Raw genomic sequence first — 13,839 nt, 5'->3', positions numbered from 1 at the left:
AAAAAAAGAAGAAGTGGGTTTTGTGCCAGGTTAAAGCTCAGGGAAAAGATCTGTTGGGACGTTATCAGTATCCGGTTATTAAACACTGTGAGAGTAGGTGAATTATCTAGGAAGAATCTTCGTACTTGAGAGAGCTGTGGGATGAGCATAGGGATCTGGGAAACTCCCAACATTTAAGGAGAAAAAAAACCTATGAAAGAGACTGAGAAAAGAGAGTTCTGGGTCATAGAGGCTGAGACTCTTGCTCCCTGGTAATTAAGAGCAGTTTTATTAGAAATCTTGGACCAAAAACCATATTCCAGTAAGCTGAGGAAATGGTTAGAAAAGCATAGTAACAATTATAAGGCTTTTCTAAAGTAAGTTTGGATAGAAATGGAGGAGAGGTAGTGGATGAGAGCACACTGTAGTATCAGTAAGGGTTTTGTTGGGGGTGTTTGTGTGGTTTGGTTTGATTTTAAAGATTTTATTTATTTATTTGACAGAGAGGTCACAAGTAGGCAGAGGCAGGCAGAGAGAGAGGGAAGCAGGCTCCCTGCTGAGCAGAGAGCCCGATGTGGGGCTGGATCCCAGGACCCTGGGATCATGACCTGAGCCGAAGGCAGAGGCTTTAACCCACTGAGCCACCCAGGCACCCGGTGTTTGTGTTTTAATGATGGAGATTTTAGTGCAGGGTCAGTAGACTTTTTATTAAAGTTCCATACAGTAGTGCAAAAGCAACCATAGACAATATGGAAATGAACTTTATTTGCAAAAACTAGCATCAGGCCAGATTTGTAGTTTGTCAACCCCTGCATTAACTTACTTGTAGACACAGAGGGAAAGGATCTAGAATAAAGTAAAGGTTAAACATAAATGGGAGATTTGGTTAATAGAGTAAGATCCTGGCAGTAGAGGTGGGGGAACCTTGGACATGAGTGGATTGTGGGTTGGCCTTTAGTATAATAGAATGGTAGTACCTCTGATCTTTAGAGACCAGAGAAAGGAAGAGGTAGAAATGGGATTTATTGGGGTGCCTTGGTGGCTCAGTGGGTTAAAGCCTCTGCCTTTGCTCAGGTCATGATCCCAGGGTCCTGGGATCCAGCCCCACATTGGGCTCTCTGCTCAGCAGGGAGCCTGCTTCCTCTTCTCTCTCTGCCTACTTGTGATTTCTGTCAAATAAATAAATAAAATCTTAAAAAAAAAAAACACTTAAAAAGAAATGGGATTTATTACCAAGAGTGTAAATAAGTGTAGAGGGGGATAGTTGATAGGTAATATGAAGGTTGAGGGGGTTAGGGGGAGAGAGGGATGAGTGGGTAGAGCATGGAGGGTTTTTAGAGCAGTTAAACTTCTCTGTATAGGCACCGTAATGATGAATGCATGTCACTATAAATTTTTCCCAAAGCTGTAGAATGTACACCACCAAGAGTGAACCCTAGGGTAAACTCTAGAGGCTTTGAGTGATAATCGTGTGTCAGTGTAGACTCATCAGTTGTAACAAATATACCACTCTGGGGAGGGATAGTGATAGTGGGAGAGGCTGTGCTTGTGTGGGGGTAGGGAGTATATGGAAATCTCTGCCTTCTGCTCAGTTTTGCCACGAACCTAAAATTGCTCTAAAAAATAAAGTCTGTTGGGAAAGAAAAGCTTCCTGGTACAGTATCTTAACACACAGTAATCATTCTGATAATTGTTGAATGTTTAGTGAATGTGCAACCAAAAATCTGTTTCTCTAATTAAAACTTCCTTATGCCCAATCATCAGAATTACAGAGTAGAATCAGTGAATGGAGTAAAGACTGTTACATATCATTGCAGTTCTTTTTCTGAGAACATATTCAGAGATCATATTTCATTTTTCTTAGCAAAAATAGGGCACCATCTGAATGCTCATCAGTAAAGGAATGGAGAAATAAAATGGGATAGGTTTGTACAGTTGCATATTAGGTGTTAAAAACCAATGAAATAAGTTACATTAATATCAACATGAATAGAATCTCAAAAACGTGGAATGACAGGTTTACAGAGGGGTGTACAGTATGATACCATTTATATATTTTGTATGTGTGAACATGCAAGAATTTATAAAAAGAAACTTGAGTGGCTGGACACAAAAGAAGTTTATGGTAATGGTTTATTCCTAGGGGAAATGGGAATTGGGAAGGGGTGCAAAGGAATTTTGAGTTTATCAGTAATGTTTAATAATCTAAAATATATGTGGCAAAATGTCATTTCTGTTGTGTGAGTTAAAATATGGTGTGGAGTTGATTTCAGCCTTCTTCCCCATGAGCAAAAATATGTTTTGCCATAAGGAACTACATTTCTCTTACAGTCGGGTGTTAATTGGCTGAGAAACAGACTGACCAGAGTCCTTGTGACCTGAATATTCCTTATAGGATGCATTTTTTCACATGGTATTTTAATCACTATGAGCTTATGGTGAAACTTCTATGGAAGTTTCTCCACAACTGGCAACCAACTTGTACTAAACATCTCTTAGCTAAGTTTGTATAAGATTTTGTTTTTCCATCTGCTAGTAATTTCTGTGAACTATTTGGTGGTTCACGAGACCTCCAGAGTCATCCTAATGACTATGCTGCTGAGCAGAGAAATTGTAGTTACCCCATTATTTCGTCCTAGAAGGATAGGCTGGGAATCTTGGCTGTCATCTGTGCAGAAGAAACAAAAAGCATTTTTTTCATAGAAAAGTCCAACTATATGGTATGTGTAAAGGGCTGTCATGAATACTAATTAAACTGGTCTAATTCACTGCTTTTGTAATGCGGCATGTTACTTTCAGTGACTTTCCATCTCAAGTTCAGTTTTTTTAAATTAAGCCTTTTATTTTGAGATAACTGTAGAGTGACAGGCACTTGTGAAAAATGATACAGAGAGATCCCCTGTGCTCTTTATCCAGTGTCCCCCAGTTGGTAACATCTTGAAGAACTTCAGTATAGTATTAGAACTAGGATATTGACATTAATGCAATCAAGGTACAGAAAACATTCCCATCCTGCAAGGACCCCTCATGTTGCCCTTTTTTATAGCCACCCTTTCTTTCCTCCTGTCGCCAACCCCCTGGTAACCCCTGGCAACCAGTACTCTGTTTTCATCTGTATAATTTTTATCATTTCAGGAATGTTCTATGAATAGAATAATACAGCATGTAACCTTTTCATACTGTTATTTTTTCACTTAGCATAATTTTCTAGACACTCATCTAGACTGTTGTGTGCATCATGAGTTGGTTCTTTTTTACTTCTGAGTAATCGTGGTGGGATACACCTCGTTTAACCATTCTGTTGAAGGACATCAGAATTGTTCTTAGCTTGGGGCTATTGTGAATAAAGCTGCTGTATACATTTGTGTACATGTTTTGGTGTGAACATAAGTGTTCGTTTTTCTGGGATAAGTAGCTAGGAGTACAGTCCCTGGGTTGTGTAATAGCTCCATATTTAGTGTATTTAAAAACTGCCAACCTGTTTCCCAGAGTGGTTGTATCCCTTCACATTCCTGTTTATAACGGATGTGTGATCCTATTTCTCTGAATCCTTGCCAGCAGTTGCTTGTCGCTGTTTTTTATTTGAGGTGTTGACAAGTGTGTAGTGAACTCATTGTGATTTTAATTTGCATTTCCCTAATGCCTGATGAGGATGAACCATCTTTCCATGTGCTCCTTTGCCACCTGTCTGTCCTCTTTTCATGAAATGTCTGTTCATATCTTTTACACATTTTCTAATTGGATTGTTTGTTTACTATTGAGTTTTGAGTGTTCTTTAGGTAGTCTTAGACACAAGTCCTTCGTTGGATATATGGTTTGCAAATATTTTCTCCCATTTGGTAGCTTGTCATTCTCTTAACAGGGTTAAATTCAGTTTTATTGCAAATAGTTCTGCATTTAAACTCTGAAATAAAACAGGCACTTATCCAATGAGTTTTTAAAAACCAAGTCTTGCACAGCTCTCTAATTTACTGTGCAGGGAGGGATGAAAGTTGTAAGGGAAAAAAGTGGTCTATCATAGACAATAGGAGAATGAAGTCCCATGTACTTTGTTTTCTTTTTAAATATGTAATTTTAGATTCATTTTATTATTCAGTACTAATTCTTAGCGTTTGGGAGATAAAGACTGAGCCTGATGAATGAAATTATGCCATAATTTGTGAATAATGAAAACTAAACCAATTGGTTCACTTTTGAATACTTTCGCTTTTAACATCAGGTTTCAGATGATGATAAAGAAAAGGGAGAGGGAGCTCTTCCAACTGGGAAATCTAAAAAGAAAAAAAAGAAAAAGAAGAAGCAAGGTGAAGATAACTCTCCTGCACAGGTACAGTATCAAAACGACAGATGTCATTCGCTGAGCACCTACTGCTCAAATGTGAAAAGGTAATACGTAGATACTAAGACTGTGTAGATGAAAGAATATAGGAGATAGGTCTACTTGCATAGCATTCAAAAAGTCACAGAATGTTTTAAAGATTTTTTTGTATCCTATTGTAATAATAACTGTATTGCTCTAAAAAAATCATACCAAAGGTGTAAACCCAAAAGTAGTAAATTAAACTAGATGCATTTCGGTTTATATTAAGGTGAAATGGAAAAAAGGTACAATATTTCTCACATACAGAAATGCCTTTTGAAAAACAAATTTAAAAAAAAAAAAAGAAAAAAATTTTTTTTAAGATTTTATTATTTATTTGACAGACAGAGATCACAAGTAGGCAGAGAGGCAGGCAGAGAGAGAGAGAGGAAGGGAAGCAGGCTCGCTGCTGAGCAGAGAGCCCAATGCGGGGCTCAATCCCAGGAACCCAGGACCATGACCTGAGCCGAAGGCAGAGGCCTCAACCCCCTGAGCCACCCAGGCGCCCCAAGAAAAACAAATTTAACACGTTAGAATTTTAGCTCAGTACAGCCATGTGGGTCACAAGTGGAGTGTCACTTACTCTGAGTTTGCTCTCCATTTTTAGCATCTTAGAATCTTCTGCTTGTTTGGCTTCGGACAGAAACTTTCAACGTATGTTACTCCTCCATTTTCCTTCATTTTTTTTTTTCATGGCTCTCTCCTGTTGGGAAATTTTTAAAATTACAGTATAGATGGAAACAAAGCTATTTTAATTGCAAACATACTAGATTACTAGAAGTATGCATGGGTTTCTCTTTGAAAGCAGCATCACCATCACATTACAAATCAGGAAAATCTTACTCCTTACCTATAGCCGTGTAGCTAGTTGTTTTTATTCCTTTAAATGTAGGAGATAGCCAGAGTTCCTAGAGGATAGCCTACAGAATAATTTTCCTATTTATTGTTCTCTTCAGGAAAAGTTGCTGCATAAGACTTTTTAAGGAAATATACATTGTGTTCATTTTTTGTTGAGGGAAGCACAGCCCCTCCTAAGTGACACTAATCCATTTTCAGTAGTAGTTTCTCTTGGTAATAGTTGGGTGTTAAGGTTAACGTAACTGAGACCAATGGATGTGAAAATCTAAAACTATGTATGTAATAAGGGCGCTTGTTAGCTGAGCTAGCTGAGAACTGTTGACAGTTGTCTTTTGTTGGTCGTACTATCTGAGCTCTGTTTAGCCAAACTCTTCCTGGACTTCTGTGATTTAAATTACAGCCTTTACTAAGACTACTTTCTGGTTTGTGGATTAGGTGAGTTCCTTTTAAAAGAAATTTTGTGGGATAGATGTCATCTATATATTTCAACTTACTGGCAAAGGTCATTAACTTGTGAAAGTTCTTTCAGTATTCTGAAACTCCTTTTAAAAATGTTTGATATGTTTTTAAAAATAACAGTGAGGGGGCACCTGGGTGGCTCAGTCATTAAGCGTCTGCCTTCAGCTTAGGTCATGATGCCAAGATCCTGGGATCAAGCCCCACATCAGGCTCCCTGCTTCGCAGGGGGCCCACTTCTCTCTCTCCCACTCCCCCTGCTTGTGTTCCCTCTCTCACTGTGTCTCTCTCTGTCTAAATAAAATAATAAAACCTTAAAAAAATAACAGTGTGTATGGGGCGCCTGGGTGGCACAGCTGGTTAAGCATCTGACTCTTAATTTTGACTTCTGTCATAATCTCAGGTCACGAGATTGAGCTCTGCATCCAGCTCTCTGCCGAGTCTGCTTGGAAACTCTCTCTTCCTCTCCCTCTCTCTCTCTCTCTCTCAAATCAGTAAATCTTTTAAATGAATAAATAACAGTAGATATACAGGCTTTGGAGTCAGATCTTCATTCAAATTTCAGTTTTGCCATTTACTAGTTGTTTTTGTTCGTTTGTTTTTCTTTGCACATGTGGCTTAACTGGGGAGGTTGCTTAGAGAATTAAATGAGACATCATGAAATTGTGTTGTCAGGTTCATAGAACATAGTATCCTATCTTTAATACATTTGGGAATTTGTTCTTTTTATTTTTTATTTTACTTTTTTTAAGATTTTATTTATTTATTTGACAGAGAGCGATCACAGATAGGCAGAGAGGTAGGCGGGGGGGGGGGGGGGCGGGGAAGCAGCCTCCCCTCTGAGCAGAGAGCCTGCTGCAGGCCTAGAAACCAGGACCCTGAGATCATGACCCAAGCCGAAGGCAGAGGCTTAACCCACTGAGCCACCCAGGCGCCCGGGAATTTGTTTTTAGTTGAGGATGCATGGTTGGTGGGCGTCTTTACTGTTCAAGTATAACTTACTTTAAAACTAACTGATGTCTTCACATTAATTTTGTACAGATTGCAAATCTTATATATGTGCTTCCAGAGCTACTCATTCCATTTAAATTCACAATAAAATTTCCATTACTGTTTAAACCCACTACCATCCTGAACAAGTTTTATAAACTACCAGAACTGGCTAAAGACTTGATTTCAAGCTCATCCTAGCCAGTTGTTCATGTGTGTGTGTTGACTAAAGAACAATACAATGAGCAATGATGGTCCTATTTAATATATTCTAGTTCATATTTGTTTCACATACCTAAGCATGTAATAACATGCTTTATAATTGCTTTGTTGAAACTTTTTTTTTTAAGTCTAAAGGCCTTGGGACACCTGGGTGGCTCAGTAGGTTAAGTGTCTGGCTGCATGCAGCTCAGGTCATGATCCCAGGGTCCTGGGATGGGAGCCTGCTTCTCCCTCTCCCTCTGCCGCTCCCCCTGCTTGTGTTCATTTCTCTCTCTCTCTCTCTCTCTCTCTTTCGAGTGTTAAATAAATAAGTAAAATCTTTTAAAAAATAAAATAAAGTCTGAAGGCCTAAGAATGGAAATGTTAAAGCTTGGATAGGACCTTAGAAATTATCTAGGCACTGGGACGCCTGGGTGACTCAGTTGGTTAAGCGGCTGCCTTCGGCTCAGGTCATGATCCCAGCGTCCTGGGATCGAGTCCCGCATCGGGCTCCTTACTCCGCAGGGGGCCTGCTTCTCCCTCTGCCACTGTGTCTGCCTGTGCTCGCGCTCTCTTTCTCTCTGACAAATAAATAAATAAAATCTTTAAAAAAAAAAAGTAATTATCTAGGCACATTTTATTTTATAGTTGAGGGAAGAAATTAAGGTTCAGGGAAATGAAATGATTTGTCCTTGACAGTACACAGCTAGGCTACAGCAGCCCAGAACTGAAATGTACTTTCTGCTATGTCAGCCTCATTTATCTACAGATTATACTTATGTACAAATATTTTGTTCCTTGAAGAAGTCATTAAGTGAAATGTTATTTCTAAAGTCTTAGTTCAAGTATCACCTAATTCACTGTATATTTTGTCTGAAAGAAAAAAATTCTCATTTATTTTGAGTTGGTTTAGTAAATTAGAATGGTTTACATTTGGGGATGGGAGTGTATTGGTTTTTAATTCCCAATTGATTTAAGTCCCTGGGGAGAGCAGGGATGATTGCTGTTGTTCCAGATGTGCCTGTATTTTTTAAATCTTTAAATGATTATTGTTATATGCTCTGTTAAACTATTTGGACAGTTACTGAAGTGAAATTAGTTTCTTGAAGTATCTTCTGCACATTAATACTGCAAACCAAATTGATTTTTAATTAGTAAAAAAGAGTGATTTATGTCATATAATAGACTACTTTTCTCCGTAGGACACAGAATTAGAAAAAGAGATTAGAGAAGAGCTTCCAGTGAATACCTCTAAAGTCCGTCCAAAACAGGAAAAGACTTTTTCTTTGAAGACCATAAGCACTAGTGATCCAGCTGAAGCACTCATCAAAAATAGCCAGGTGATTTTTTGGTATTTAAGGAATAAAATTTTGATGACTTGAGAATTGTACCTAACTCCTCTATTTTATCAGAGCGCTAAGTGCTAAGCATTGCTAATTGCTAATAAAGTGCTGAGCATTTTAAATACACTAATTTAACCCTCATAACAACCCCATAAGAAAAGTAAGATCTATCATATAAATGAGGTTGGAGAACTTAAATTACTTGTCCCAAGCTGCATAACTATCAGTGGTGAAACCAGAACTACTAGACTGTATTTTCTCCTATTAAATACCTAAACATACAGGGGATAGATTGCTTAGAGAAAATGTCACTGGTTGCATTTTCCTGAAATCCAGCCTCTCAGATGTAACATTTGTTTAAAATTTGGTGACAGGTTCTTGAAATATGTGCCATTGGTAAAAAAATTTTGATGTGTCAGAAAGGACCATTTTACAAAAGGTCTAGGCCAGTGACACATAGTTCTTTAAAATCTAATTTCTAAAAAGGTAAATTGCACAGAAATCTATGAAATCCTGCTAGAGTTGCATGGTTCATTTATATGCTCATTCAAAAAAAAATGTAGAGAACCCACTACATGCCACACAGTAATTGAGGTTTTGAAGATGTATCAGAGATCAAAGCAGATGAAAACAGTCTTTGCCTTTGTGGAGTGTACATATTTAATGAAACAGCTTCAGACCGGAACCTGAGTTACAGGGGCGTCTGGCTGACTCAGTTGGCAAACCATATGACTCTTGATCTCAGGATTGTGAGTTCAAGCCCCACGGGGGGTGTAGAGTTTACTTAAAAATAAAATCTTAAAAAAAAAAAGAAAGAAAAGAACCTGGGTTACTAAATGAAGTAATTGGTAACAGTCTTGTGCTAAAATAAAATCTTAACCATACTTCCTATTTGTTTTTGATGCTTTTAATTCCCTAAGAGTTCCCTTTTGAAATGTAAGGATGTGGTCTCAGTACATGCATAGGTTTAATTGTAGGGCTGCAAAGGGTCATTTGATATTTTGATGTTTTATTTATCAAAGTAAGTCGTTTTCAGAAGCCATTTTGTAAAGACTGTTTTGAGTCCTTCTGTGATTTAACAGATTAAGTGAAAGAATAGAGGGGAGAATACTGGAAATAAATACTAAAACTTTTGGGTATGAAATAACTATAGAGAGCACTAAGAAAGCTGAAGCGAGCGAGACACATGCAGCTTCCGGGTACCTGAAATAGAAGGAAGGAATCCTTGTAATTACCTGTGTGCACACAGCTTCCTCCTCTCAGTTCCTTTTCCATTGAGCTTTCTTACACCCAGAGAGCCTGAAGGAACAAAGGGCAAGAGAAACATCATTTACCCTTGTTTACATATTCAATCATGATGATAAGTAAGGCTAAGGATGAATTGATCTCCGCTTCTGTTACTGCCTCAAGGCACTCCAAAGACTAGAGTTTCTTTCCATCCTTACCTCTCCTGACCATGCAATCACAGGCCTCATGGAGGCCTTTCTGCTTCCAGATTGGAGAGGAGAAGCAGGGCATAAGAGTCTAGGTCCTCAGCATTATGATTTCACGACCAGACTGGATAAAACTCTGAAAATCTGGACCCAAGTTTTACTGTTTCCTTTAATGGTAGTAGCCATAGTTTTGTTTTGTCTGAGACCATCACTTTCCATGGGTAGGAAATGGAAGCAACTGCTGCCCTGTTTGAGTTCGCCTTACCTTTCTAAAAGCAGAGAAGGAAGCATCATCTACCGATAGTTCAGAAATTAGCTTTTTTTCTTTTTGTCTTCTTTCTTTTTGTCTTTTTGTCTTTTTTCTTTTTGTCTTTTTGAAAAAGTTTTGAGGAATTAAGAGTTGGTAAGTGCATAAGAGTTGGTAAGAAGTGCATAAAACATTGAATCACTAAAATATATAAAATTGTTCTATTTGTAATGAAAAAGAAAAATGTAAAGGTTCATGAAAATGGAATTTTTTTTTAAGATTTTATTTATTTATTTGACAGACAGAGGTTACAAGTAGGCAGAGAGAGAGGAGGAAGCAGGCTCCCTGCCGAGCAAAGAGCCCGATGCAGGGCTCGATCCCAGGACCCTGGGATCATGACCTGAGCCGAAGGCAGAGGCTTTAACCCACTGAGCCACCCAGGTGCCCCTGAAAATGGAATTTTTCATTCCTGTTTGAGATTCTGTAAACATTTTTAATTTTATACTTTCATCCATTTTTATCGCAACTTACATTGATGGCTATTGTAGGTAAAGATTTATTTGTTTATGCCACTAGAGGGCAGGCACGAGCTGTAGTGCTTCCACTGGTGAATTATTTGGAACAGTTTAGTGTTTACTTGTTCCTGTGATACTTAATTTTATTTGAAACTTTTTACAAAAGAACTGAAGATAATATTATTCCAAAATAGCCTATCAAGACTCTTCCACCTGCTGTTCCTACCGAGCCATCTGTTATTTTATCAAAAAGTGATTCTGACAAGAGCTCTTCCCAAGTGCCACCGATGCTACAAGAGACAGATAAATCCAAGTCAAATACTAAGCAAAATAGTGTGCCTCCTTCACAGAGTAAGTAATCCTCACTCCTGGTTCTTTTGTATGTTTTTGTACTGTTTGTAAGCCTTAATATCTTAGAAGTCTGAAATATTTAGGTTTCTGATCTTAGAAGTCTGATCGATTAGTAGTCCGTCCTTCTTTGGCAAAGGCTAGATTCCTTGGAACCTTATGGACCTCAGCTGTGAGGGCCAGGGGACTGAAATCACTCTAAGCAAGAGGGGGTGGCCAGGGACAGAGATGGCAGAGGATTTGATAGATCCTTTGTCCATCTGGTCCCTCCCTTTCTCCATGTGCATGTTCTTGGGCCTGTGAATGGTTCTGTGCCTTTTTTCCCCTCCTTTTCTCCCTTCAGTTACCTGCAGTGTCCATTTTGCCCATTTTTCGTTTTCATTACTTAGATTGAGCCATATTAAATGATGGGTTTTTTAGATCAAAACCAGTGAGATATCTTCCATGTGATGAACCAATAGAATACATTGGGATTCAAAGGAAAAGAGGATGGCAGCCGTAGAGTAACCTACAAAACATGTCTCTGGAACTTGAAAACTTAAACATAAAGGTTGAAGCATTCTTAGTGGATTTCAAGGCACGTTTTCATTGATGCTGCTTTTGTATTTTTGAGACATAATAGTATTTACTACTGTTTTTTCTTTGTTTTTGTCCCTTTAGCCAAGTCTGAAACTAGCTGGGAATCTCCCAAACAAATAAAAAAGAAGAAAAAAGCCAGACGGGAAACGTGAATATATTTTTCCTGAATTGGACATGTGTTTGCAAACACTGTCTGGAAGATTATGCTGTTTATGCAATAATTTGTGAACATGTACAGAGTTTTATATAAATTTAAACCAATTTTTAAAACAAAACTGTGAACACAACCACCGTAAAAATGGAATCAAAGGAAAGTTAATTTATGAAATTCAGAGGTCAGCAGAATATACTCCAGTGCTGGAAGACACTTGGGGAAAGTCTTTTCAATTGAACAAGAACGATCTTAATTTAAAAATACTATCCTGGTTTTACAGCAGTGCCCTGTTTACAACAGCTTGTGCCCTGTCTCATCTGCAGCTGAGGAATAAAGGATTCTGATTAGAGAGAGGGCTGCCTGCGGGTGCGTAGGCAGCATCTGCGTCTTATGCACGGAACTTAAACCATTTGAATCTGTTTTATGCTTAAATCAAAGTGCTTTGATCAAGTGCATAATCTGCCATATCTTTACATATATGTTGGTAGCAATTTGTATTAAAGGAATCACAAGTGCAAATAAAAGGTCATTTATCATTTGTTAACTAAACTCATGGTTTAGTTTACAATTTTTAAAAAGTTCTTAATTAAAACATTGAACATGCAGTTGATGCTTATATGGCTTATGAAGTTATTTTTGATAGTCTTACATTACTTGAATTGTTCAAAGTTCAGTATATTTTAAATTAAGAAAGGTAAACTATATGTATTTGTTTTATACTTTGAAGGTTCAGACTCACAAATAATGCTCTTGTTTAGAATTTGGAAACTTTCAGGCCAAGTCCAATTTAACATTTCTCCCTTTCCCTAGCAGTTTCTTTTTTCCAGCGTCAACTCTTCTCTTCATTGCTAATACTTCTTCAACTTTAAAAATGAAACCTTTCACAAATTAGTCATACAGATAGAACTTTGAGTATATGATGGAGAATGAAAAACTAGAGTCAGACAGCTTTAATTGACATTGTCAAGACCTCCAGTTATCAGGAATACATTTTTTTACTGCCTTAACCTATAGTGCGTAGAATATGCATCAATTTCTTGAGGGGGATTCGTGTTTTTATAAGAATTTTCATGTAATTATTGCAATCGTGGTCAAATAAGGAACGTTTTCTGCTTGAAACTATTGATTTAAATGACATGTGAGATGTTTCACCATTTTCAGGCACTGTGTAATTCTATTGTAATAAACTGGCAGGTATCTTTGTAACTATAAATAGTGCATGCTCAGCCATGTACACTGTAAATAGCCTTTACCAAACGTGTTTGACAAGGACCATAATTAACATCACTTAGTGAATTGTGATCAAGAAAAAAAGCCATGATTTATTTGATGTGATTGGCTTGTTTTTACGTGGCGCCAAGAATGAAACTGTTGAACAGCTGTAACCAATGGTACTGATCTGTCCATCCAATCTTGTCTTTATTAGATCTGATTGTGGTTTGATAGTATTGCATCGTCACACTAGGAAAGCTGAAGAAACACAATGGTTTTAGTAACTGCTGAAGACTGGCCTTATTAACGTCCAGCTTTCCTAACAAGCGAGTAGTAACTTCTATCAGGTGTTACCATCTGTTTCAGGAACACGGCAGTATGTTTACATGTCAGAAGTCTTGTTTCATTCTATGAGATTTCTAAATTGATTTGTTTAAATAAATTCAGCAAACGGATAGCATTGTGTTTATTTGCTTCAGTGTTGGGGTAAATAAGCTCAACTGCCAGGAATTCATTTCTTCAAATGACTTTATTCTGTGAGCTTTACATAGATACTTCCTAACTAGATCCAAGGATTCCTGAAGTTGCCAGCACTTTGTAAAGGTGTCACAGAGGAGAATTTGAGAAGGAGTCTGTATAATTTTAGAATGTGCCAAAAGATCTATGCTCAGAAAAATCAGTTGAACTCTCTCAACTCTACCTCACCATTTCTTTGTCTTAGAATTTTGTTGGCTGTGTCAAACGTTGGACTTTATTTCTCTGGCTTCGTATCTCCCCAACAGCCACCTACATCTGGTGTTAGAGACACTGTCTTGTGAGAAGAGAGCTGGTATGGAGATGGAGAAGGGCGTGGCCAAATGGATGCATCCATGTGGAGATGCCGCTGGCTCTCTTCTCCTGCTCCAGAGCGAGGACATGAATTTTATGTTTTAAGAGATGGCAGCTATGAGTGATAAAAGGAATTTTTTTTCACGTGCATGAGATGAAAACTCTTGCACAATTAAAGTATCATTGTTCATTGCTCTTTCCCCGTTCCAGATCTTTATATGGCATTAAGTCAGTTTCTGGGTCTGAACACAGGAACTGTTCTCCATCGTCCACCTCAGAGGGCACCAAAATGAAGGTAGCGATTCAGGGAGGAGGGGGAAAGGGAGGAGCCTATTG

The 13,839-nt window shown here is 38.0% G+C and overlaps 1 protein-coding gene across 5 annotated transcripts in view; it reads left to right on the top strand.

Annotated features, from left to right (window-relative positions):
• MTDH (metadherin) overlaps window positions 1-13,130 on the top strand; it is a 59,038-nt gene extending 45,908 nt beyond the window's left edge. For all 5 annotated transcript variants that reach the window (XM_080802360.1, XM_080802358.1, XM_080802359.1 and 2 more), the window contains 4 exons: window positions 4,199-4,306; window positions 8,047-8,184; window positions 10,577-10,733; window positions 11,391-13,130. In XM_080802360.1, the coding sequence (XP_080658486.1) occupies window positions 4,199-4,306; window positions 8,047-8,184; window positions 10,577-10,733; window positions 11,391-11,461 (474 nt within the window). In that variant the 3' untranslated portion in view covers window positions 11,462-13,130. The remainder of the gene's footprint in view (window positions 1-4,198; window positions 4,307-8,046; window positions 8,185-10,576; window positions 10,734-11,390) is intronic.
• The last annotated feature ends 709 nt before the right edge of the window (window positions 13,131-13,839 follow it).

The sequence above is a fragment of the Martes martes genome (assembly GCF_963455335.1).
Source record: "Martes martes genome assembly, chromosome: 4".
NCBI lineage: Eukaryota > Metazoa > Chordata > Mammalia > Carnivora > Mustelidae > Martes > Martes martes.
The sequence above is the reverse complement of the archived record's forward strand: the minus strand, read 5'-3'. Positions and strand labels throughout refer to the sequence as shown.